Genomic DNA, 27107 nt, shown 5'->3' with positions numbered 1-27107 from the left:
GGATAACACAGGCTATAAGGTCAGATGCACTTCCAGTTGATCTGGAATTATCCTGTAAGCCACTTGTGGTGGTTAATGACTGAGAATGGAATTCCTCCCATATGGGTTTCAAAACATGGCCTTAAAGGCAACAACTTGAAAACGTTACAAGTGCATCTGGAATACACTGTTCATGTTTGCTCTCTCTGCTGCTTTACAATCAGATCCAAATTCTCTTGGGTGGAAGGACCTCTGCACATTCATTATGAACTGAAGCTCCTAAAATCCCAGAACAAGGCAGTAGCCAATATTGTTTTGCTAACAATCCAGTGCTCATCATGATACACATTTAATGAAATGGTGCATCAGACACTTTTCTGCTCAGAAGACCAAGAAGAAAGGAAAGCAGGGATCCAGAAGATAACTGAATTGAGGATGAAAATGATGATACAGCAGGAGATCTATCTGTTTGGCCTACGAAAACACCTGCATTAAATCCAAATGCAACTTCTCTTTTAGAACTGAGAGACTGAACAGAAGCATATGAACCTCCACTTATTTGTAAAATCAAAATACCAGAAATAAGGAAGTTTGTAAGTTCTTAATTGTCCATGTCGTGAACAGTCCATACAAAGGTGTGTGAAACAAGTAACAGAGGCTTCTGGCATAGTGTGTGCTAATTAGAAATGAGGAGGATATATTAGAGGCCAAGAAGCAAGTAAAGGAATGATGTCTAGGAATGAAGTGAAGCAAGATTTAATGAATATTGGTGGCTGAAGATTTACAATGTGTTTTCAGTGTTAGATAATAGAGACAGAATATAAGAAAAATACTTTGAGTTCATTAGACCATGTTTTGAGCAAATGTTGGTGAATTTTATATTAATTTATGCCATTTTATTAGAAATTTCAATATCTATTATAATCAAGTGTGAATTTACAAAGCTAAATGTCTATCAATAAAGAAAAGCCTTTTAAATTAGGATATTAAACATCAAAAGACAAATTTTTGGATCCCCTCATTCACAAAAATTTCGAAATTTTATTCTTTGCTCTCTAAAATTTACATTCTACTGTGTAATCTACAGGCAACTTTAGGAGTAAACACTGGGCAGGTGGCTTTACATAAGGATGTGTTTTAAGTGTAAACTTCTTTGCAAGTGCCATCAATAGTATAATTCCTGATTAAGAAGTGAAATTTAGTGATTCTTATCTATAGACTATTTTTCCCCACTGATCCTTTAAATGGTGCACACCAGTAAAAAATTAAAAAAAATGGCTGGAGTACTAGTTAGGACACACAGTCTATGTAGGTATTTGTAGGATCTCAGCAATGAGTACTGAATAGGACATACTGATTTGAAGTTATTGCACAATGAGAGCACACTGTATGTGCGAAAAACACCTACATATCTGAAGATACTTGATACTGTCTGCTATGCAAGATTTATGCTGGCCACAGGTTCCCAGAGCCCCAGTGTAATATTTGACCTCATGAATGAGCCTGTAAAACTATCACTTAACATCTGATGGCAACTTTTTTTGATGCATAATGCGTACAGGTTCTTATCTCTTTCAAAACCATTGGAATTCAGTACCAATGCTTGCCTTACCATGACATTTCATAAATTGCCTGCAGGCTCAGTATCAAAAATTTAATGACACTTTCTGTGAAACATCTATTAACCCTAACATAAAGTCAGAGCTGACTTACAGCCTAGGTGCTCAGAGTTATTTCAGATTTGGTGATATTCAACAAGAACTCTGTTCCTGGATGAGTTTTAAATAATATTTTGCAACACTTTAAGTGAGTATAGAAAACATAACTACTGCATCTATCTTTGTATTATAAAGAGTTCTGTTAAATAATTTTAATACTTATTCACCCCACAGCATTACTAGATGTCTTATAGTGATCTATGAAATATGTAAGTATCTAACTTACCTCCAAGAGAAATGTAGAGTATCTGAAGGTGTCTGCCTTCATTAGTAAACATTATTTTTATCACATTGCACTTGTTAAGTTTCGTTTCATAACATGGTATTTTTTACAATAAACTTATATAGTGTGATAAAAGCTGTCTGAGAGCAGAATTTACAGCCCTGAGCAGCCCTGCAGCTGTTGTTGTGGAGGCAGAAGGTAGTGAGTAGTCTGTCATCAAAAAGAAAAGAAAAATGTCTTATCACTGAAACAGAATATTCATGATAATCTGTTGCTATATTCATGTTCAGCACTCCTTATTTATAAATTTTAACTGACAGAGAAAATTTTCTTTCCTGTATGAATTACTTCTTCTTTTCCCTTTCATTTATTCCCTCTAATATGTGATCCATTTCTTCAGGATGTGGCAAATTTCATTTCATTATTTAACTTTGTGGTCATATGCCCTCCTGAAGCTACACTCATCAAGGCACCCTAAGGGAGGGAAAAAAACTTGTGCCATCTGTCTGTGAATTGTATAAATTTTTTTAGGTGTCTTATCATAACTTAAATATTTGTCTATCATATTTTCTGAGAAGGAAATTGAGGATCAGCCCAGCATTTGCCTAAATGAGTGTTGTTAAACCACATAAAATCGCATTCAGGTTGGCCAGTGTGTCAGCCCATGGATTAGATCTGAGTCTGGCTCACTTTCCTAGCTAGAACATTCCATATTATACTATATAAGCAGATCACATTTTTTTCCACCAAACTGATCATGCTTAAATGCGAATAATACACTAAAAATGCCTGTATTTGGAACTTGGTACTCTAGTGTACTTCTGTTAGTATATTACCATTGATTCCAGGAGCTTTCCACTCACAAAGATGTGCTAAGTAACTTGCCACAGGAAACATGGTTTTTAAGCAATATTCCTTTCAATGTATGAACTCTTTTTGGTTTCCATATGTGCAAAAGAAAATGCCGTTCAAATCTGTTTTATGCAAGAAACAAACCTCATTTTTCTTTTGCTTAGGAAAGTACAGTATTTGCAAATTTTTTGCTATTGGATGTGTTACTGTGTACAATTTCTATGGCTTTTCATTGTTTCTACACACACACACACACACACACACACACACACACACACACACACACACAAAAATCTTAAATGAATGTTTATGGTCTACAAGTAGATGATTCTTCACTAACAACATCAGAAATTGATAAGCTTAACTATATTTAATCTGCAGAAATTGGTTCTTATTCATGCTCAAATGTTTCTGAAAGTAACCCAATGAAAAATATAACACTATACTACAAAAATGGTCTATGGAATGGAAAAAAGAACATAAATTTATATTTATTTTCATTTTATTTAAAAAATGTTATTTATGTATGTTACACTCATTAATAAATAAAAAATGTACAAGAACATGAAGCATCTTGAGAAAAATATGTACAAAATGAGAAAGATGACAGTCCATGAATTTAATGAGTTTGCAGAATGATGTTGTAAATGGAAATCTAATTTGTTTGCTAGCAAAATACAGCCCCATGGGGATTCTTCACTAAGAGTTATTGAGAAATTATGTATATATAAGAATAATGGCAGTGGTGATAATGATACAGTGTATCAGTACATATCTTCTTCAGTTAAATGTCTCTTTCACTTTCTCATAAGCAGATTTTGCTGTGTCTTTTACTGAATTCAAAGCTTCCTTTCCTTTCTCCTTAACACTTGTATATATTGATCCTGCTTTATTGCTAAGTTTTTCCCAGAAGGAAGGCGCTTCAGTCACAGGATCAAATACAGAGTCTGATTCAGTTTCACTGATCTCACTGGCTCTACCACTTCCAAGTCTTGAATCACTGTTCGCTTCTGACTGGTGTGTGGTTTCGAACTCTGACAGCCTTCCATTTACTTGTTGGTCCTGACTGGATTCATGCACATAACTATTTCTCTGAACTGATTGTTGCTGTATTCTTGAGTGTTGTTGGCTTCTTTTGTGCCCCTGATGCAGATCGTCTTCAGTGTGCTTCTGATGGACCTGCTGAAGATTATTTGTGAATCCTTGATGTTGCAGCCCATCTTCTTCTTGGATTTTTTGCAGATTATTTAGTTGTTGTAGCTGTTGCACATCATCTATTTGCGAAACCTGTTGTCCATGCTGATCATCATCATTGAATCTCTGCTGTTGTGACTGTTGTTCCAATCCAGCAATATAATCCTCCTGGTTAGTTTGATGAAACTGTTGTAGCTGATCCAAGTCATCTGACTGTTGCACTAGTTGCAGATGCTCATCATTGTGAGTGAATCTATGTTGTTGTGACTGTTGTTCTGTCTGTGGTAGGTACTCTTGTTGACTTGTTTGCTGGATATGTTCTAGTTCTTGCAAGTTACTTGTTTGTGGCACCTGTTGCACTTGCTGACTGTCATCAGGAAATCTCTGACGTCCTGATTGTTGTTCCAGTCGAGGAAGATAATCCTGCTGGCTAGTTTGATGAAACTGTTGTAGCTGATCCAAGTCATCTGACTGTTGCACTAGTTGCAAATGCTGATCATCATTAGTGAATCTTTGTTGTTGTGACTGTTGTTCTGTCTGTGGTAGGTACTCTTGTTGACTTGTTTGTTGGATTTGTTCTAGCTCTTGCAAGTTACCTGTTTGTGGCTCCTGTTGTACTTGCTGATTGTTATCAGTAAATCTCTGTTGTCCTGATTGTTGTTCCAGTCGAGGAAGATAATCCTGCTGGCTAGTCTGATGAAACTGTTTTAGCTGGTCCAAGTCATCTGACTGTTGCACTAGTTGCAAATGCTGATCATCATGAGTGAATTTTTGTTGTTGTGACTGTTGTTCTGTCTGTGGTAGGTACTCTTGTTGAATTGTTTGCTGGATTTGTTCTAGCTCTTGCAAGTTACCTGTTTGTGGCCCCTGTTGCACTTGCTGACTGTCATCAGTAAATCTCTGTCGTCCTGATTGTTGTTCCAGTCGAGGAAGATAATCCGGCTGGCTAGTTTGATGAAACTGTTGTAGCTGATCCAAATCATCTGACTGTTGCTCTAGTTGCAAATGCTGATCATCGTTAGTGAATCTTTGTTGTTGTGACTGTTGCTCTGTCTGTGGTAGGTACTCCTGTTGACTTGTTTGTTGGATTTGTTCTAGCTCTTGCAAGTTACCTGTTTGTAGCCCCTGTTGCACTTGCTGACTGTCATCAGGAAGTCTCTGTTGTCCTGATTGCTGTTCCAGTCGAGGAAGATAATCCTGCTGGCTAGTTTGATGAAACTGTTGTAACTGATCCAAATCATCTGACTGTTGCCCTATTTGCAAATGCTGATCATCGTTAGTGAATCTTTGTTGTTGTGACTGTTGTTCTGTCTGTGGTAGGTGCTCTTGTTGACTTGTTTGTTGGATTTGTTCTAGCTCTTGCAAGTTACCTGTTTGTAGCCCCTGTTGCACTTGCTGACTGTCATCAGGAAATCTCTGACGTCCTGATTGTTGTTCCAGTCGAGGAAGATAATCCTGCTGGCTAGTTTGATGAAACTGTTGTAGCTGATCCAAGTCATCTGACTGTTGCACTAGTTGCAAATGCTGATCATCGTTAGTGATTCTTTGTTGTTGTGACTGTTGTTCTGTCTGTGGTAGGTACTCTTGTTGACTTGTTTGTTGGATTTGTTCTAGCTCTTGCAAGTTACCTGTTTGTGGACCCTGCTGCACTTGCTGACTGTCATCCGGAAATCTCTGTCGCCCTGATTGTTGTTCCAGTCGAGGAAGATAATCCTGCTGACTAGTTTGATGAAACTGTTGTAGCTGATCCAAGTCATCTGACTGTTGCACTAGTTGCAAATGCTGATCATCGTTAGTGAATCTTTGTTGTTGTGACTCTTGTTCTGTCTGTGGTAGGTACTCTTGTTGACTTGTTTGTTGGATTTGTTCTAGCTCTTGCAAGTTACCTGTTTGTGGCCCCTGTTGTACTTGCTGACTGTCATCAGTAAATCTCTGTTGTCCTGATTGTTGTTCCAGTCGAGGAAGATAATCCTGCTGGCTAGTCTGATGAAACTGTTGCAGCTGATCCAAGTCATCTGACTGTTGCACTAGTTGCAAATGCTGATCATCGTTAGTGAATCTTTGTTGTTGTGACTGTTGCTCTGTCTGTGGTAGGTACTCCTGTTGACTTGTTTGTTGGATTTGTTCTAGCTCTTGCAAGTTACCTGTTTGTAGCCCCTGTTGCACTTGCTGACTGTCATCAGGAAGTCTCTGTTGTCCTGATTGCTGTTCCAGTCGAGGAAGATAATCCTGCTGGCTAGTTTGATGAAACTGTTGCAGCTGATCCAAATCATCTGACTGTTGCCCTATTTGCAAATGCTGATCATCGGTAGTGAATCTTTGTTGTTGTGACTGTTGTTCTGTCTGTGGTAGGTACTCTTGTTGACTTGTTTGTTGAATTTGTTCTAGCTCTTGCAAGTTACCCGTTTGTAGCCCCTGTTGCACTTGCTGACTGTCATCAGGAAATCTCTGACGTCCTGATTGTTGTTCCAGTCGAGGAAGATAATCCTGCTGGCTAGTTTGATGAAACTGTTGTAGCTGATCCAAGTCATCTGACTGTTGCACTAGTTGCAAATGCTGATCATCGTTAGTGAATCTTTGTTGTTGTGACTGTTGTTCTGTCTGTGGTAGGTGCTCTTGTTGACTTGTTTGTTGGATTTGTTCTAGCTCTTGCAAGTTACCTGTTTGTAGCCCCTGTTGCACTTGCTGACTGTCATCAGGAAATCTCTGTCGTCCTGATTGTTGTTCCTGTCGAGGAAGATAATCCTGCTGGCTAGTTTGATGAAACTGTTGTAGCTGATCCAAGTCATCTGACTGTTGCACTAGTTGCAAATGCTGATCATCGTTAGTGAATCTTTGTTGTTGTGACTGTTGTTCTGTCTGTGGTAGGTACTCTTGTTGACTTGTTGATTGAATTTGTTCTAGCTTTTGCAAGTTACCTGTTTGTAGCCCCTGTTGCACTTGCTGACTGTCATCAGGAAATCTCTGTCGTCCTGATTGTTGTTCCAGTCGAGGAAGATAATCCTGCTGGCTAGTTTGTTGGAACTGCTGTTGTTGATCCAAATCCTCTGCCTGTTGCACTAATTGTGGATATTGATCACTGTCAGTAAATCTTTGGCTTTGCACCTCTTGTTCTATATTAGGCAGATACTCTTGTTGATTTGTCTGCTGGATCTGTTGTAACTCACTTGTTTGTGGTACCTGTTGCAGTTGCTGATCATCGTCTGTAAACCTTTGTTGTTCTAGTTGAGCGGGATAACCCTGCTGGCTAGTTTGTTGATAGTGTTGCTCATCCTGATCATCATTGGTGAATCTTTGTTCATGTGTTTGTTGAGCTTCATTGTTTAAACTGTGGAATTCCTGCGTTTCCTGAATTATGTCACCACGGCGATGATTCTGGTACTCTTCGTGAAACTGTTTGGAGATTTTTCCATAGTATTGTTCACAGATGAGTAAATTTTTACTAATTTGCTGTTGTGTTTGATCAAAGTTGTATTGCTGGGTATTCTGCTGCCAGAATAAGTCATCTTCTTGGTTGCCATTATGGGATGCTTGCAGTGCTGCCATCTCCTGGTAAGTTTTGATGCATGTAGTCCTATCTGGCACTGTTCTGTAAGGTGCTGCTCCTGCGGCTGCTACCAATAGCAGTAATGTGTAGATAATACGCAGCTCCATCTGAAAGAATAAAACATAATGATTTTTGTTTATTTCTAGCATATTACCCTATAATAATCCTTTCAGAAGTGTTAGATTTTAAAGTTTGTATGATATGGTATCCAAAAGTTCCTGCAATTTGAATGTTGTACAAAAATGGCTATGATTTCATTGGAGTACCACTTGGTGTCTCCCTATACATTATGCTCATATCAGTGTCAGAAATGTGTTTGAGCTGAGTGGTTTGGTTAGTTGTTGGTGAGCATATTTCCACTGTCATGTTTTCATGAGTTTGCAGTTTTGTGATAGCTGACTTGAAAGAACAGCACATCTGTATGAAGTTTTGTTAGAACTTGTGAAAACTACGCCGCTCCGAGCCAAGTTGGGCGGGTTGCATCACAAACTTGCTAGGCGCTCAGCGAGCAGTGCGGCACTATGTTTTTGAATTTTTTTCCAACTGTTGCATCCTTGAGCTCCCGTTCACCAGATGCATGTCTACAGGTTACAGAGATCAAGGATCACAATTTATTAATAGTTATAGTACAGAGTAATATCTCCAGTTAGAGTTACATTTTCTGCAATTACACCAAGTCCTTTTATCCATACATGTATTTTCTCATCAAGAGTAACATTGCGCACCCCCCCTCCCTCCCACCCCCCCACCACACCACACACACATGTGTGCACGCACAAGTATATATATGTTTGTGTGTATGTGTCTGTGTCTGAAATGTTACTTCTGGCTGTGCAATGTTACTCCTGGCTTTTCGAGCTTTTTTGGCCAAAGCGAAAGAAGAATCTTCTATTGTAACAAATGCTGCTTAGTTTCTGGGTCTTAGGTTTAATCCCAACGTTTATCACCAGTGGAAACCTTTGAAGGAAAGTTTGGACTGTCTTGAAGCTTCACATTTTCAATTCGTCTGGCAGGATATGTTCACACTGTCATATGTTGTTCACAAAGAATTGCACAGGTCTTGGATGGTCTGTGTACAGTTTTCCGCAATCAGAAACCTCATTTTCTGCATATTTTCTAATGTGATGTCAGTTGATAGTCATCTAGATTGATCATCATTATCACTCGATGTTTGCTCATTTTTGAAATCGTTATGCTAGTCATAAGTCTGTGTCTGACCTAAAGCATTATCTCCAAAAGTATGTTTCAACATTTGGTTTTTATATATATATATATATATATATATATATATATATATATATATATATATATGTGTGTGTGTGTGTGTGTGTGTGTTGGACATGAGGAGGAAATGCCCACAGAAGTGACATACCAACATCTGTGTGCTCCACCGTGACAATAGATGACTACAGTCAGCCTTAATTATTCAGGAATGTTTGATTAAAAAGAAGAAGATAGTCGCTCCTAAGCCTTCATGCTCACCGGGCTTAGCTCTGTGTGACTTCTTCCACCTCCCAAACATGAAAATCTAATTGAAGGATGAAGATCTGATACACTGGAGAAAACTCTAGTAGAATGACAGAGGGGACTAAACATATTAATGAAGAAAGACTTCTGGGATCCATCTCAGAAGCAGCAGAGGCATTGAGATAAATATATTTGCTTCCAAGGGAACTACCTTGAAAGTAAGAAATTTTGGCGACATGTTGGAGCTTCAGCAATTTTTAAGTGTAACTCCATCTTGGGCTCAGGAGATGGAACAGTGGCCGGTTGATGAAATATGCCATTATTTTGATATTGTTTTGTTAGGCAACCAGTTTCAATACTCCAGTCATGTCATCTGCAGGCCTGTCACATGAATGACACGAGGTACCACTTGTGTATGGATAAGATGAGGCAACAATATTCAAATCTGGTTCTGCAGAGGTCTGAACTTCATGAGCATGTGTGCCCTTCACACATGTGACAGTAGCTGTCAATAGTTGGACAATGTATGTATCCAATAAATTGAACACCATCTATTACTGCATAAAAATTCTATCAAGCTGCACAGCAAACAAAAAAATAAAAATGTGTTATTTGCCAAAGCAGAATCTCTACTGTGATACCGCATAATCTCTGGGAAAACTCAAGTGCAACAAAAGTTAGGACATAAAGGAATTACAGACATTGGCTGTGAGTGGGCATTAACTAAAATCATTGGGGAAAGTTGATAATTTGTGTGAGGGTAGCAGTCGGACCCAGGTCTCCTGCTTTCTAAGCAAACACTCTGACCACTAAGCCATCCAGACACAGTGGTCATTCAACTGCACAGACTACCCTAGCAAAATAGTGAAAGTTGTTTCACAGCCCAAAAGAGAGTTGAGTTGCATGAGCCATGGAAAGGGCTACTCCCAGAAGCTCATCTAAACTTTTATTCAAAAAACTTCAAGTATTCACTCACATTACATAAGAAGAAACCAAAATATATAATTCCAATATTCAGATACAACACTCAAACAAACTGGAGCACTCCAAGAAGGAAATAAGCTGTACAACAAACTACTTTGTGACATCAAAATGATCAAACATATTTCAGCATATAAAACAGCTGTTCACAACTACCTACTGCAGAAGTGTTATTAGGGTGTAGCTGGGTATTTGTCAGGTTCAAATCTAAATGTGTGCATTGTTGTTGTAATAAATAGTGATAGTGGAAAATTTGTATAGATTGTGTTAAATGTGAAACAATGAAACAGGTTGCAAAACTCAAGGATCTGTGCACAACTATCTCCTCAGTAAATGTTCTTACAATATAAATAAATATTTGTTATTACAAAGAAATAGAATATCATACAACACATTTTCATAATGTCATCATATAAATTGTACATATCTTTTAATTTTCTAATTTGTGTCTTTTGCACAAAAATCTGCAGTTGTAAACTATGGTCACAAAGATACTGCAAAAACTGTAATTTTTTTTAAAAAACTAGATTAACTGTTGTAAATTCATAAGCAGAGTATGATGATATAGTGGTCATTTATATCTTTTGTGCAAAAAAGATGATGATGTAAGCTATGATCACATGATGCAGTAAGAATGGTAAACATCCAACTGATTTTTTGCATTCTTATGAAGAGTATCCATACCTGTATCTTTTTTAGATTTAATCACAATTTGAATCGAAAAAAATAAGTATATACATATATATCTGCTTATAGCTATTATTGAATGTTATATCCTGTATGTTGTGTTAGATATGAAATTTATAATCATCACATTAACTCATGTTGTCTCATCTCATCTTCTCATAAAACTGACTTGTTCCATATCAGTTTATATCTATGTACAAAAATGAAGAGGATCAATAAAACATTGCAATACAATTTATTTTCCAAAAGCCACTCTGGTGACAAACATATTTCTCCCAACAGGAGGGCAGTTTGTTGATGCTGTTACTGCAGAATGTCTGACTTTGTCAACAGAGCCACAACCTCACATCTGCTTGCACTGCTTCGTCGCTATCAAATCCTTGAAGGTGCTTCTTAAGTTTTGGAAACATGAAAATTGGACTGGGCCAAGTTGGACTGTATGGAGGATGGTCAATTGACAGTTAACCCAAGACATCAGATTGTTGCAGATGTTGCAGTGTTTGACTGTGGTCTGGCATCACCATGCTGAAAGAGAGGGTGCTCCATGTGCAGAAAAACTCTTCAAAATCATGCTTTTGGGACCATTCATTAATTACAATAAATGTTCCTTGATATTTTTCTTTTTTTTCAGACATCATTTTAACAAAAGATAAAATTATACAATATTTTCTTACTCTACACATTTTATAAAAACAGTCTTAATCAGTGAGGCAGTTTTGTTTTTCTAGGTATTCCCTTACTATATAGAAGCAGTGCTCGACCAAGTAATCCTTTGCAATTGATTTGAACTTGCTTAAGTCCATTATTATTTGTGTCGATTTGGGTAGTGCATTGTACAATTTGGTGCCAGGGTGGAGTATGCCTTTCTGTAATAGTTTTGTGTTTTTCTTTTGTAGATTTACATCATTTATTTGTCTTGTGTGGTAGCTATGTACAGCTTCATTACTGGTGGTGCTTGGACTGCTGCTATTTAGTTTTTCTTTTATAATAATTACATTTTCAAGCATATAAATATGTGGAAGTGGTATTATTTTATTTTTCCTAAATAGTGGCTAGCATGGTGCCACACAAGTTGCAACTTGTGTCAGCAAAGCAGGAAAATTGGCAAAGTAATATGCGTGACACGTAACACCTCGACCGATATTGAAAACAGAATAAAAAATTCTGAAGCACTGCTTTTCAGCATACCCTCATATACATGAGTTTGCCAAAACACTTGATTACAGCAAATGCACTGTTGTTTACCAATGACAGGAGCATTTCAATAAAATGATGCACTGATGGTGACCTATCAGCAGAAAGTCTCTGAAAGAATGAATAGGTGGGAAAATGAATTACAGATAATGCTTTGCTTATAAAGGAAGAAAAAATGGTATGAATGAATTTAAGTAATATAAGAAGAAAAGTTAGAGATTGCATGAGAGTTTTAGTATTGTATAAGCCCCTCCATAAAATTTGTGGGCTTAGGGTTGGTTGAACAACTGAGATGGGAAGAGCATCTAGAATTTCCAAATAAAAAACTAGTTAAATGTTGTTAAGTACTAAAAAGGCTTTGGGACTTCTGCAGCACTGAATCATTGTTGTGTACCTATGATGCATTTATGAACAGCTTACCTAGATGTGGTGTGATATTCTGGGCAAACACAAGTATGACAAAACATACTTCCAAACTTCAAAAAAGTGCTATTAGAATTATGGCAGGAGTTCCCCACAGAGAGCCATGAAGGGAACTCTTTAAAGAATTTGAAATAATGACACTTCATGGTTTATACATTTATGAATGTGTTTGTGTTCTGAAATCTCTCAGGAATTTTCGACATTGAACAGTCAGGCTCATAGCTACGGCACAAGAAAGAGAGATGATTTTGACTGACACACACACACACACACACACACACACACACACACACACACACACACAAGCCCTTTACCAAAACAGTTTACCTTAAATACCCAAAATACTTTTTAGTGTTTTGCAGTTACAATAAAGGTATGTGTGTGTGTGTGGGGGGGGGGGGGGGGGGGGTAGGGGAGGGGGTCACATGCTGCAAATTTTGAGCTGCCATTCACCTCGATGATGATGTTTGTGGAGACGACCAGTGACCTAATGCACCAAAAATGTGATTCACCCACTGAGCCGACATCTTTCCATTGATCGACAGTAGAATCCCGATGGTCCCGTGCCTACTACAATCATAGCTGATGATGTCTTGGGATAAAATGTAAACACATAGGGGTGGTCTGCTGTGGAGCTCCATGTTCAACAATTTACAGTGAATGGTGTGCTCCAAAATACTTGTGCATGCACCATAATTGTGCTCTTTCAGCAGAAATGCCACAAATCACCATTTATCCTACTTTATAGAGCAGACAAATCTCCGAACACCATGTTCTGTGAAGAGTCATGTATGTTCAACTATTTAGTGCCTAGTGGTAATCTCACTGTCCTTTTGCCTCTTTCCATAGAAGCTGACAGCAGTAGCACACAAACCTCTGACAAGCTTCACAGTTTTCAAGGTACTCATTCACAGGCTGTGCGTAATAATAATCTGCTCTCTGTCAAAGCTGCATATCTCAATGGATTTCTCCATTTGCAGTGTGTATCTTCCCTAGGGTGATCCCCCATCCATATCTGCTCCTGTTATATACTTTTGTTACTATGTCACATGCCTGCAATGCCACCCGATGGCATCCAACTTCATGGTAGGCAGTGGTCATAATGTTTTGGCTAATCAGTGTTTTGTACACATGATGGAGATGTACTGAGATGTATTTGCATATGATATAATTGTAGCAACTTACATTTGCCAAAACTGGTCAACAAATCTTTAATGATAATGAGCCATCTTGGCTGTTGAAGTTTATACTTCTGTATTACACATTACTCTAGGTTGCCCCCACACTTGAACAATGTTGAACATACATAATTAATCAACCACTCAATGAAACACATGATGAGCAGTAATATATTTGTTTGGGTTTATTTTATGTACATATTACAACAACAAAACTGCAGATGTATGCCAAAGCACCAGAGAAGATGCACTTGAGAACTCTAGGAGAAAACATCTGGTAGTTGTAGATTTAGATTTTCTTAGTCTATTCTGGCCTTCACAGTCCGTGCAGCAGATATATATTGAGGGTTGTGGATGATTGGCAAAGAGATTATTCTAAGGATACCACCTTGAGTGAAACACTGTTTTGTCTCATTCAACTTTTAGCCATGTATGTTTTGCTGTAGTTGCACCATTAGCAGTGAGTTCATTACATTTATTGCAGATGATAAGTTACATAAAAAGGGCCCATACAGTCACATACGGGTATGGTTACAGTCATCAAAATTCATGGAAAATTTGTATAAAATATGCTCTTTTGCTCTACATGAAGCTGTTTGCATGGATTTCAGTCTTGACTGAACCCCTGCTAGGTGATTTTTCCCCTACAGTATAAAAACTCTGTACATACAACCACACTAGCAGCTAAGATACCTGCTTGGTAAACTATTTACAAGGGAACTTCTTCAGCTCAAATGGTTAAAAGTGAATAAAAATTATTTTAAAATATGGAGACAGATCTGATGTACCACTCGTTAATGTCATTGACCTGTAAAACACTGCATTTGTGTACTATCATTGTCTGAAGGTTTACAAATCTTTACAGAGTTCAGAAGCACAGTTCACTGTACCATAAAGCAGGGGGTTATGACCAGAGATCCACAAGAGCCCTGAATTAGATGTTATTTGGCAATAAGTTAAACATACGATGCCTGTAAGGTTACATAGCTACCAATAGCAGTCATTGTGTCATCTCTTATTCATCACAATTGCAAATGCGGATTTTTGGGTGATTAAAACACAGCTGAATGAAACAGCATGTACACATGACAAGGGCAACATGTGACAGTGCTGCATCATTTCCAGCGTATTCATGCTGCAGTAGTTCAGTACCAAAAATGAAAATGAGATTGTGAAGTCAAGATGAAACAAACAACAACCACATCTAAACCTACCAGCCGTCTTCTTCTAGAATTATCAGATGCATCTTCTCAGGTGCTTTGGCTGATATTTGCAATTTTGCATTCCAGATATTTATCACAATCTGTTCCATGCTCCTGTGTTTTATTCACCTAACTGAAACTCCATATTTGCATTTAAATGACAAATAAGGGAAGAATGTATAACAACTCAGCACCTGGGAAATTGTGTGAATACTGCACGTGTTCAAATGTGAGTGAAATCTTATGGGACTTAACTGCTAAAGGCATCAGTCCCTAAGCTTACACTACTTAACCTAAATTATCCTAAGGACAGACACACACACCCACGCCCGAGGGAGGACTCGAACCTCCGCTGGGACCAGCCGCTCAGGCCACGACTGCAGTGCCTTAGACCGCTCGGCTAATCCCGCATGGCAACTGCATGTGTTAACATACACTAACAAGCTAAAACTTTATGGCTACCTGCTTAATAGCATACTGGGCCATTTTTGTAATGCAATATAGACTATCACCAATTCTGCATATCATCAAATCTGCAGTTCATTGGTATATTTGTGGAGCTATGTGGAACAAGGTGTCAATGCACACTAATATAAGTCCTGCAAATAAATGGCCACTGCTTTCTGTATGTGGTGATGGTGTTCAATAGCAACTCAGATGGGAACTGTCGGATTTACCTCAGGCGAATTTGGTGGCCAAGACATTAACTTGGTTTCACTAGCATTCTCCTCGGACCACTGCAGCATCATTTTGTCTTCAAGACATGGATAATTATACTACTGGAAGATGGCAGCATTGTCAGGGAAGACTTTGAGCAGGAAGGGATGCCGGTGGTCCACAGCTGACATAGTGTCTTTGGTTTATACCACAGGTCCCATGCAAGCACAGGAGAATGTCTATCATAGAATAGTAGTGCTTCCACCAGACTTGGTCCATGGTGTGTTGTAGATTTAAGTGTCCATTGGTCTGGATGACAGTGTTTGTGGAGACGACCATCAACCGTTTTTTAGGAAAATGTGATTCATCTGATGAGCCGACACATTTCTAGTGGTACACAGTCCATTCTCTATAATCCCGAGCCCACTTCAATCATAATTAACGACGTCGTCGGGCCAAAAAATGCAGGGATCGTCTCCGCTGGAGCCCCTTGGTTGACAACGTGCACTGAATGGTGTGCTCCGAAAGACGTGTGAGTCCACTGGCACTGTGTCTTTCGCCAGGGGTGCCACAGATCGCCATCTATTTTAATTTACGGAGCAGACGTGCCTCCAAAGCCCACGTTCTGTGAAAAGTCGTGGATGTCCAACCACTTAGCATGTAATGGTAGTTTCACTGCCCTTCAACCACTTTCCATAGATGCTCACGACAGTAGCATGTGAACATTCGACCAGCTTCGTTATTTTCGAGGTATTCGTTCATGGGCTCTGTGTAATAATTATCTGACCTTTGTCAAATCTATCTCAGTGGATATGACTACGAAGTCTTTCGCGATGGAGTCCTTGCAGCACTTAGCCTACAGCAGCACTTAGCAGGAAGACAGGGGAGCTACTGAAGAACTCTGGCCTCCCAGAAGAACTAATCAAGAATCTACGACCAAGAGCACCAAGGCCACCCAGGTTATATGGTCTACCCAAAGTCCATAAGGATGGGGTCCCGTTGAGACCTATTGTTAGTGCTAGTGGGTCTCCTACATATCGGTTGGCAAAATACTTAACCAAATTATTAGCACCGATAGTCAGCCACTGTAGCCATCATATTAATAACTCAAAAAGGTTTGTTGGCATCATAAAGCAGATGAGGATAGGTCCGAATGACATCATGATCAGCCTAGATGTGGTCTCTTTGTTTACAAAGGTACCAGTGGAAGATACGTTAAAACTGTTGGCTGCTCATTTCTCTCCTGAAATACTGAAGTTATTTCGACACACTTTGACGACCACCTATTTCTTGTATGCTGGAAAATATTATGAAATAACTGACGGAACAGCCATGGGTTCACCACTGTCACCAGCCATAGCTAACTTCTTCATGGAGGATTTCGAAGAACGAGCGTTGAACAGTGCTCCCTTACGTCCATCCTGCTTCTTCAGGTATGTTGACGATACATTTTTAATCTGGCCACATGGCAATGAGGCACTGCAGCAGTTTGTTGACCATTTGAATGGTGTACATCAGAACATACGATTTACAGTGGAGGTGGAGAAAGATGGGAAGTTACCCTTCTTAGATGTGCTGGTGGAGCGAAAATCAGATGGACGTCTCGGACATTCTGTGTACAGAAAACCGACGCATACAGATTTATATCTAAACACGCGTAGTTTTCACCACCCAGCTCAGAAGAGAGCTATGCTGAATACCTTGGTACACAGAGCAAGGACTATTTCGGACAAGGATCATCTCGGCTCCGAGATTAACCATCTGACGACGGTATTCAGAAAAAATGGATATTTCGATCGTGATATCAGATCTACTCTGGCGGAGAAACCTAGGAAGGTCGCTGTTCGAACAGATGAAGAGGACCAACACATCGCGCGGCTACCATTCTGCGGTGCAACGACCAGCAAGATCGGCAGAGTCCTGAGCCGGTAGGGAATCAGACCAGTCTTCCGGCCACCCAGGAAGATTAAGGAGATGTTGCGACCCGCGAAAGACAATCTCGGCCTCAGAGTACCGGGAATTTACAGCATTCCCTGCGAGTGTGGCAAAAATTATGTGGGCCAATGTATAAGAACTGTTGCCGATCGCTGTGTGGAACATGAGCGTGGCCTGAAAAACAGGTATCTAGAAAAATCGGCGGTGGTTGAGCACAGTTAAGATTTTATTCGATGAAACAAGAGTACTTGCTCACGCTTCAAACTATTGGGACTCTGTCATAAGGGAAGCAGTTGAAATTGGACTATGTGAAAATAATTTCAACAGAGACTCCGGTTATGCACTCAGCAATGCATGGAAGCGCGCAATTGATAAAGAAAGAGCGCAGCGGAAGACTTCTCACATTCCTCGCAGTTATCCGCCTGTTGCGATGGATGGCGCTGCAAGCAACGCTGGATAAAGCGCGCAAAGAAAATCTATGGATATAGAGGCAGCCACCTCGGTACGCGCCGTTTTCACCGTGACGTCATCCAGCCAATGAGAAGCCGTCCACTGCTTATAAAAGCTGAAGCCTCACCGGTCCACGACAGTCAGATTTACTCCTGACGAAGATGACGGAGGTAGTCATCGAAAGCTTGGGATGTTATCCAAATTTGACGCTGCAAGTAAACCGAAAACTTTTTATGTTATCTCAGTGGATGTCTCCATTTGCAGCGCATATCTTCGCTAGGATAATCCCGGCTTACAAACGTTTCTTACTGTGTCACGTGGCCACAACACCAAGAGGAGGCATCTAGCCTTGCAAAGGGCAGTGTCACAATGTTTTGGCTGATCAGTCTTATTATTTCGAGCAAATGTTTGTCTTTTTGCGAAATAATGTCTCATTTATGGTTTCTGTGAATCTGCTAGTCATAATTGTGTGTTGTACAGTACTTCTTTTTAAGCGCCTTGTGCTTAGATATCCAGAATGAATCTTTTACTCTGAATGTGCACTCTTATGAAACTCTGCATTTGTACACAATCTATTTTGAAAATTAACGAATCTTAAAGCTATGCATGTGGCTAAAGAAATAATACCACATCACAGAAGATTAGGACCAGTAGATTCACACGAGTCATAAAAGAGGTATTATCTGTGAAATTGGTTATGTAGTCTTTATATTAGCCAACCTTTGTGCACTTCTCTGCAAAGCTCTGCCGAGTAAGATAACGTGTTAACACCTTGGTGGAAATGAATGAAAGTGTGGAAGCATGTCGCCAGAGGTCTCCCAGTCGTGCCAAGAAAGATGGACGTCACACAGCCTGAGTTCAACGTGACTGCAGCGCCAAACGATACCGGCCCGACAACACGGGGCAGTTAAAGGAATGGGAAAAGGCAGTGTGTGTATCAGTGAGCAGTTACAGTGCATAGTGGTGGTGTTCTTCATTACAATATGGCCTCGAGACGACATCTGGATGACTTTACACAGGAAGAATCATTGGGAAACTGGAAGAAGGGCGAAGTGTGACGACCATAGCCTGGGAGTTTGATACTGCTCACAAGATTGTTTCGCGTGCACTGAGAACGTTTCGGACCACAAACAGTGCTACTCGAAGGACCACTACATTATGTCTACATCTACATACATACTCCGCAATCCACCATACGGTGCGTGGCGGAGGGTGCCTCGTACCACAACTAGCATCTTCTCTCCCTGTCCCACTCCCAAACAGAACGAGGGAAAAATGACTGCCTATATGCCTCTGTATGAGCCCTAATCTCTCTTATTTTATCTTTGTGGTCTTTCCGCGAAATGTAAGTTGGCGGCAGTAAAATTCTACTGCAGTCAGCCTCAAATGCTGGTTATCTAAATTTCCTCAGTAGCGATTCACGAAAAGAACGCCTACTTTCCTCTAGAGACTCCCACCCGAGTTCCTGAAGCATTTCCATAACACTCGCGTGACGATCAAACCTACCAGTAACAAATCTAGCAGCCCGCCTCTGAATTGCTTCTATGTCCTCCCTCAATCCGACCTGATAGGGATCCCAAACGCTCGAGCAGTATTCAAAAATAGGTCGTATTAGTGTTTTATAAGCGGTCTCCTTTACAGATGAACCACATCTTCCCAAAATTCTACCAATGAAACAACAGCGGACCTACCACACTTCCCTGGGGCACTCCAGATGATACCCTCACCTCTGATGAACACTCACCATCGAGGACAACGTACTGGGTTCTATTACTTAAGAACTCTTCGAGCCACTCACATATTTGGGAGCCAATCCAATATGCTCGTACCTTAGTTAGGAGTCTGCAGTGGGGCACCGAGTCAAACGCTTTCCGGAAGTCAAGAAATATGGCATCCCTCTGATACCTTTCATCCATGGTTCGCAAGATATCATGCGATAAAAGGGCGAGTTGCGTTTCGCAGGAGCGATGCTTTCTAAAGCCATGCTGATCCGTGGACAGCAACTTCTCTGTCTCAAGGAAATTCATTATATTCGAACTGAGAATATGTTCGAGAATCCTGCAACAAACCGATGTTAAGGATATTGGTATGTAATTTTGAGGATCCGTCCTTCTACCCTTCTTATATACAGGCGTCACCTGCGCTTTTTTCCAGTCGCTCGGGACTTTATGTTGAGCAAGAGATTCGCGGTAATTGCAAGCTAAGTAAGGAGCCAATGCAGTAGAGTACTCTCTGTAAAACCGAATTGGAATCCCATCAGGACCTGGCGATTTATTTATTTTCAACCCATTTAGCTGCTTCACAACCCCAGGGATGTCTATCACTATGTCCTCCATACGGGAATCTGTACGGGACTCAAACGGCGGTATGTCTGAACGATCCTCCTGCGTGAAAGATTTCTCAAATGCTAAATTTAAAATTTCAGTTTTCGTTTTGCTGTCTTCCGTTGCCAGGCCAACAGGTAAAAACGCTCAATGCACCCAGGAACATCGTCAAACATGATCTTCTTGGTAATCCTGATTTTGTGGTGTGGGGAGACATAATTTGACGTGGGAGTACTGACCTCCAACTCTTTGAACTCGTTACATTCATCAGTAAACATTATTGCGACACTAAACTCTTTCCCCATGAGCGTCATATCGTGGGAGATTTCGGCACTGACTTCATTTTGCTGGATAACGATGCACGACCACATCGAACAGTGGAGGCAGAGGAGCTCTCGGAACGAAAGGATATTTGGCGAATGCACTGGCCTGCCCTTTTCCCCGACTTACATCCCATCTATCTCGTGTTTATCTGCGCTGGAGAAACATATTGTATCACGTCCGCACGCATCGTCGGCCGTCCAACAGTTCTCAACCGTGCTGGTGGAGGAACACGTTGATAACCTTGTGGCTAGCATTGGAGCACGGGTCAGATCGTACATTTCCGTCTGCGGTGATCACACATCTTATTAAGAACAGTGTCCCTCCTTTTGTAACGTCCAGGGGACCATAATAAATCAAGGTGACTTCAGTATAATTATTGACTTTGAATAAACGCGTCATCTCTGTTCACCTCATTGCGTATTTCTTTCAGTTACTATCTGTACTATAATCTGGCAGTCCGTGGTTGGTGATAGTACAAACAGTTTTTCGTACTTTCATTTCATTTTTATTTGCTCTTGGCCGTTAGAAGTGGGGTGCTTCCTTTGTTAATGGCCATAGCAATAGTTATACGCACTTGACTTCCCAATATAGTGTAGCTTACCGAGTGAGATGGCGTACAAGGCAAGCTTGGGTCTCAAATTTCCATCTGGCCATCGTCTGCAGCTCGTGGTCTAGTGACCCCCCGAACAAATGCAACGAGCAGTAGCAAACAAATTGAGATCAATTTATGCCGGCACGGTAGCTTAGCGTGTTCGGTAATAAAAAACTGAGTTAATCGATTCACAAAAAACTTAAACGGATGTCTTACGACGACCGCCCGAGCAGATGCAACGAACAAAAGCGAACAAAATGAAATGAAAAAAAATAAATAAAAAATTTAAAAAAGTGGCTAGCGTTGCTGGCTCTAGATCACGGGGTCCCGGGTTCGATTCCCAGCTGGCTTGGTGATTTTCTTTGCCTGGGGAAAGGGTGTTCGTGTTGTCCTCATTATTTCGTCATCATATTCATCATCATCATTCGTGACAGTAGCTAGATTGGATTGTGTAAAAATTGGGACACTGTATGGGCGCTGATGAATGCGCAGTTGAGCGCCTTACAAACCAAATATCATCATCATCATCCGGCCATCAAGATTTAGGTCTCCCGCATTTCACCTAAAGCGCTTGAGGCAAATGATTTATCCACACTTATTTCACTGATGTCAACTCGTGATCAAAGCTAAGATTAGTTTTTAGCGTCGTGTCGGAGATAGGGGTCATTCGAGATGGATCGTAAGTTTGGATTCGACCAGGATCGAGAAGAAGTGTATCGAACGTGACCATGAAACTCAATGTTTTGCAAATTAATTGTTCGTAGCAAAATTAATAAATTATTGTATGATTTAAATTCTTTTCATTTTTAATATAATCGATTCATTTAGTCGTAAGTAGTGTAACGAGAGTTTATAGACTTAAATAATGAGCTTAAATGCTGAATCATATTCTCTTAACGAAACATTGCCTTAAAATGCTATTTTTGAGGTTAAGTTTTCATAAAATTTCACCTGACACTGCCTGCTCCACAAAGTTCAAACTAGGGGTATGTACATCCTCAATACTAAAATGTAGACTTTCACGGCCGGAAATATCATGTTCATTATAGTTATCCGGGCTGTTATGCCGTGGTCGGTTGATGAATTTTGTCTCGATTCCCAACGTTTCGTCTCCGACTGCGGGAGACATCTTCAAGGGGGTCCGTAGATCGATGGAAGGTCCAACACACCCACTGGCTCGCTACTGACAGTAGCGAGCCAGTGGGTGTTGGACCTTCCATCGACCTACGGACCCCCTTGAAGATGTCTCCCGCAGTCGGAGACGAAACGTTGGGAATTGATACAAAATTCATCAACCGACGACGGCATAACAGCCCGGACAATTATAATGGACATCCTCAATACTGCCTCTGTCAGCTGCCTCTTTCAGGTGAGTTACGTTTTACTGGGATTACATCAGCTTACCTTGCAGTTAGGTGGCCGGCCGCGGTGGCCGAGTGGTTCTAGGCGCTTCAGTCCGGAACCGCGCGACTGCTACGGTCGCTGGTTCGAATCCTGCCTCGGGTATGGATGTGTGTGATGTCCTTAGGTTAGTTAGGTTTAAGTAGTTCTAAGTTCTAGGGGACTGATGACCTCAGATGTTAAGTCCCATAGTGCTCAGAGCCATTTGAACCATTTTTTTTTTTTCAGTTAGGTTCATAAGCCATTGCATTGCACGTCGTTCTTGACACAAACACACTTAAGTATTTTGCCGCGCGGGCTTAGCCGAGCTGTCTAGGGCGCTGCAGTCATGGACTGTGCGGCTGGTCCATGCGGAGGTTTGATTCCTCCCTCGGGCATGGGTGTGTGTGTTTGTCTTTAGGATAATTTAGGTTAAGTAGTGTGTACGCTTAGGGAATGATGACCTTAGCAGTTAAGTCCCATAAAATTTCACATACATTTTTTTTAAAAAAACTTAAATTTTTTACGGTTGTTACTGTATCCGGTGATAAGCACAAATTGTGTAATAGAACATGATTTGATGTTTCAGCATATTGGTGGGCAGTACATTCCACTTGTTTGTACTGAGGGTCAACTGCTTGACCCTGAACAAGTGTCGATCCTCTGAAACATTGCTTCAGTTCTCTGGCGTTGTCATGTTTTTGTATAAAATAGCATCATCCTCGAACACTCGCACAGAGCTTCCGACATTATGAACCAGATAATTCAAAGCGAGAACAGTTTTAGCCCTATAGTACTCCCTTGCGGTGCGCCCGAAAGTTACTTTCACATCCGACAATTTCTCCTAGTGGTTGTGTCTGCTAGGAAAGCTTGTTCGATGTATCGTCTTCCTGTCTGGGTATTCTGGGTCAGGTTGCTCTTGCTTATTCCACGTGCATAATGAAAAGAATGTGGCGTCTGACACCAGCTTTGCGCTCCTGAGATAGTATTCTGCATACAATGGCCCACCACTCGTCGGAACGTCGGTCCTTAACGAAGAAAATGGCGCTTTGCTGCAATTTTCATTTACTGAAAGTTGTACGAATTTTAAATGAGCTAGAAACCCATTATTTCCACATCCGATGCACCGAAAGTCTTGCAAGTAATTTTCCGTCAGTGCTTCGGCCGTGGAAAGGTAATTTATTACTAGTTATTTATTTTCAGGATACTACTCAGGTTCAATGGCTACTGCGTGGGTTTCAGCTCTCGCAAAATTTGCCATAAAACTGTATTACTGCTTCCTTCTCCCACGAGGAAGAAAGGACAATTTCACAGACAAGAGTAATAAAATTTACGGCTGCAAATCAAAATAAAACGTAATGTATTTCAAGCAGTGAAGCTGAAAAGAAAAACGCAACTACATATAACTTTAATTAATGAATCATTAGCCATATACTGTAACCTGTTGTAGACTTAGGAGAGAGGAATCAGTTGCAACTACACAGAAAAGTAAACAAATAAATTAGAAATTTTTTTCCATCTATAAACCGAGTGCCTTGAAAGTGCCTGCTGATATCTAAAATGCTGTTTTTGCGTGCCTTTTTAAACAACACAGGCCAAAGCAAAGTGGTTTCTTCACTTCCACGTAGGTTGCTCCCTTCTAGTGAGTACTCAGCCGCCGGCCGCGGTGGTCGTGCGGTTCTAGGCGCTGCAGTCCGGGACCGCGGGACTGCTACGGTCGCAGGTTCGAATCCTGCCTCGGGCATGGATGTGTGTGATGTCCTTAGGTTAGTTAGGTTTAAGTAGTTCTAAGTTCTAGGGGACTGATGACCTAAGATGTTAAGTCCCATAGTGCTCAGAGCCATTTGAACCATTTTTGAGTACTCAGCCGTTCACTCACTCCCCAAATTTCCTAGATACACTAGAAAATGTGCCTAAGAAGCAATATTAGAGTTTACTTGCTGGCGCAAAAAAGCACATATTAGTCATCTCCAGGAAACCTCGATAATGGCCTCAGTTTGGTGACGAAGAGAGGCCATAAGTCCTTCAGGCATGTTATATCCAGCTAATGCTACTGATTGAGGATTGCATTCCTTAGAGGTGCTAAATTCTTGAGATGTTTCATCTGCTGTTCCAAACAGTCCCATGCATTTTCTTTGGGACTGAAATCCGCTGCTTTAACGGGGCAATAGAGGTGCGGCCCTGCGAACAGAAGATGTAGAAAAAAAGGAGAACGCTTGATCACCGAGAATGTTGAAATGAATCCAAGTCTGTGTCGAATGTGACCTGAATGAATAGGCCCAAGTCATATCCGGAAAACATGAGAGAACTACCTCCGGCTTGATCAACTACACACCTGCACATAGCGTCGGTGCACTCGGGTCCTTGCAGCATTTCGAAAACTACTCCATTCAGCTACTAACCGGCATCTGCGAAGTACCCGACTCAAAATGTCGACTGCATGCGGTTGCCTTCGCGGTCCTCGCTTGGAAACTGACATCACTAACAACAGCAGTTCCTGCAGGGTTAGAAATGACAAGGAGTGACGGTCCCTGTCTGTGATGCAGCATTCCCTCGAGGCGGGAGGGGGGAGGGTCGTTGGGGTCATGACAACCACAAAATTTTTTTTTTAGTAGAAGTGTTTATATTTTTATATACAAAATGTGTTTAAAATATTTTTTTCCAAAAATTTTATTTATTCCTCTACATTAGTGTTAACATCTTCAAAATATTCCCCATTAGATATTATTAACTTCCGCCAGCGCTTCTTTCAATCGCCGAAACACTTCTGGAACTCGATCTCTGGGATAGCTTTTAGCTCTCTCCGTGACGCGTTTTGAATCTCATCTGTACCCGTAATACGACGACCCTTTAAGATTTTCTTTATTGTTGCAAACAGAAAAATGTCAAATGGGGCCACGCCTGGCGAGTACAGATGCTGGGGCATCATTACGGTATAGCTTCTGGCAAAAACTCACGAACAGACAACGGAGTGTGATCACATGCATTATCGTGATGCAAAAAGCGTGGTTTGTTCGTCACAAATCTGGATGTTAGAGCGTTGAAATTGAAAGAGTACTCCTTATCGATCGTTCGAGCTTGTGGCAAGAAATCGTGATGCACTACCCTGTTAATATCGAAGAACACTGTCTTCATAACCTTCAGATTTGACCGCACTCGTCGAGCTTTCTCCGTCCTTGGCGATCCAGAATTTCTTTCCACTGGGACCACTGAGCCTTGGTTTCGACGTTACATCCGTATACCTGCCTTTAATCACCTGGTATGAAATGTTTCACTAGTTCTGCAACATTTTTATCACATAGCGACTCCTGAGCAACTTACGTTCGCCCCTTTTTTTGGTTTGTAATGTAACAATTTTGGAACAAATTTTGCTGTCACAAGTTATATAACCAAAAAAAGCAGTTCAATTTGTACAGTTATTTTCTCGGCTTCTTGTCATTTTTCTGGCTCATATAGGCTCGCGCCAGATTTGGTACGGCTGCAATTAGGATTCCAATTGTTGGTGGCATATTTCTATAAAAGGAAAATTTAGATCGTCTGCGAGTGTTATCGCAACAAGAAAGTAAGATATTGCATTATTTCAAATTATGTTGTTTAAATGAACGACGATTTTATATTCTTATCCAAACAGGTGTAATAATTACAACAGAATACCCTTTTTCTATTTATTTTCAAGGTATGCTGTTTATTGTGTGACAAATAACAACTGTCACTGGCATGCAGGTTAGTATTTTGTTTAAATTTTATCATTCACCCAGAAAATCATGTGTGAATTAATTCTGAGCTAAGAAATGTTAGTGAAAATACATTTTCATGTTAAAAAGTATGTACTGCAAGTGCGATATTGTTGCTTGTGCTTCTCAGGTGCCAACTGGTGAAAGTGTTTTGTTCCAAAGTGAAATCCTTAATATCTTGAACGAACATCAGACGTCAGTGATTCGTCTGAAAACAATGCTCATGTTGATGGTGGATTACAACTGCTGGTGAGTGATATAAAAGAAATATCTTCAGAAGAAAGCAGCGATAAAGGAAATTGTGTCGAAACCAGTAATGAAAATGAAAAGTTTGTTGCTGTGCCAAAATTTTCGTCAGTGAACCTATCCCATTGTGGATGTTTACAACAACGTGTAATACCAGAAGAGTTTCCATGAAGTGAATTCTCAGCCTTCTAAATCGATGACACAGCGGAGGTGGTTAGGGAGAGAGAAGAATTTTGACGAGAAGAGTTTGCTCTCCATACATGCTTCCAATACTGAGATGAAGTACATGTTAATTTATTCTACGATGTTCAAAATATTTTTGTGTACATCACATATTGGGAATACCATACATTTCTTTCAGGTTCTAGTGATATAGAAAAACACTACTCATTACGGTTTGTCAGTATTTCTCTGAAGATTTCGTTACTTTTGCATCAGAACTGACAAACATGTATTCAGTAGAAAAAATGGTAAATCGTTACTTACGAATCATGTTGAACTTAAGCATTTCTTTGGTTTAAATTTCATAATGAAGATGGTCCGAGAATCACTCCTGCCCGTTTCAAGTAATGACAAGATAGTTGTTGTACAATGGAAAGACAGAAATCGGGTTCTAATGGTGTGGCCATGTTCTGAAATTCACACCAAAAAGGAAGAAAATCTATATTTAGCTAGCAAGTCCTTCTGCTTACGCAGGCATAACCTGTCAGTGGGCGGGGTGATCACCTTAGATCAACAAATGGAGTGTTACCTTACTTGATTTAGGACAAGGAAATGGATTTTGAAGGTCACTCTCTATTTTCTCGACTTAGCTGCAGTG

At 40.4% G+C, this 27107-nt stretch overlaps 1 protein-coding gene across 1 annotated transcript in view; it reads right to left on the bottom strand.

Moving 5' to 3' along the window:
- Positions 1 to 3256: 3256 nt before the first annotated feature.
- Positions 3257 to 27107, bottom strand: part of LOC124721217 (putative uncharacterized protein DDB_G0271606) — a 30353-nt gene continuing 6502 nt past the window's right edge. The window contains exon 2 of the mRNA XM_047246068.1: positions 3257 to 7620. Coding sequence (XP_047102024.1) covers positions 3553 to 7620 — 4068 coding nt within the window. The 3' untranslated portion in view covers positions 3257 to 3552. The remainder of the gene's footprint in view (positions 7621 to 27107) is intronic.

The sequence above is a fragment of the Schistocerca piceifrons genome, chromosome X (genome assembly GCF_021461385.2).
Source record: "Schistocerca piceifrons isolate TAMUIC-IGC-003096 chromosome X, iqSchPice1.1, whole genome shotgun sequence".
In the NCBI taxonomy this organism is placed as follows: domain Eukaryota; kingdom Metazoa; phylum Arthropoda; class Insecta; order Orthoptera; family Acrididae; genus Schistocerca; species Schistocerca piceifrons.
Note: the sequence above shows the minus strand (reverse complement) of the source record. Positions and strands in the feature narration are given on the sequence as shown.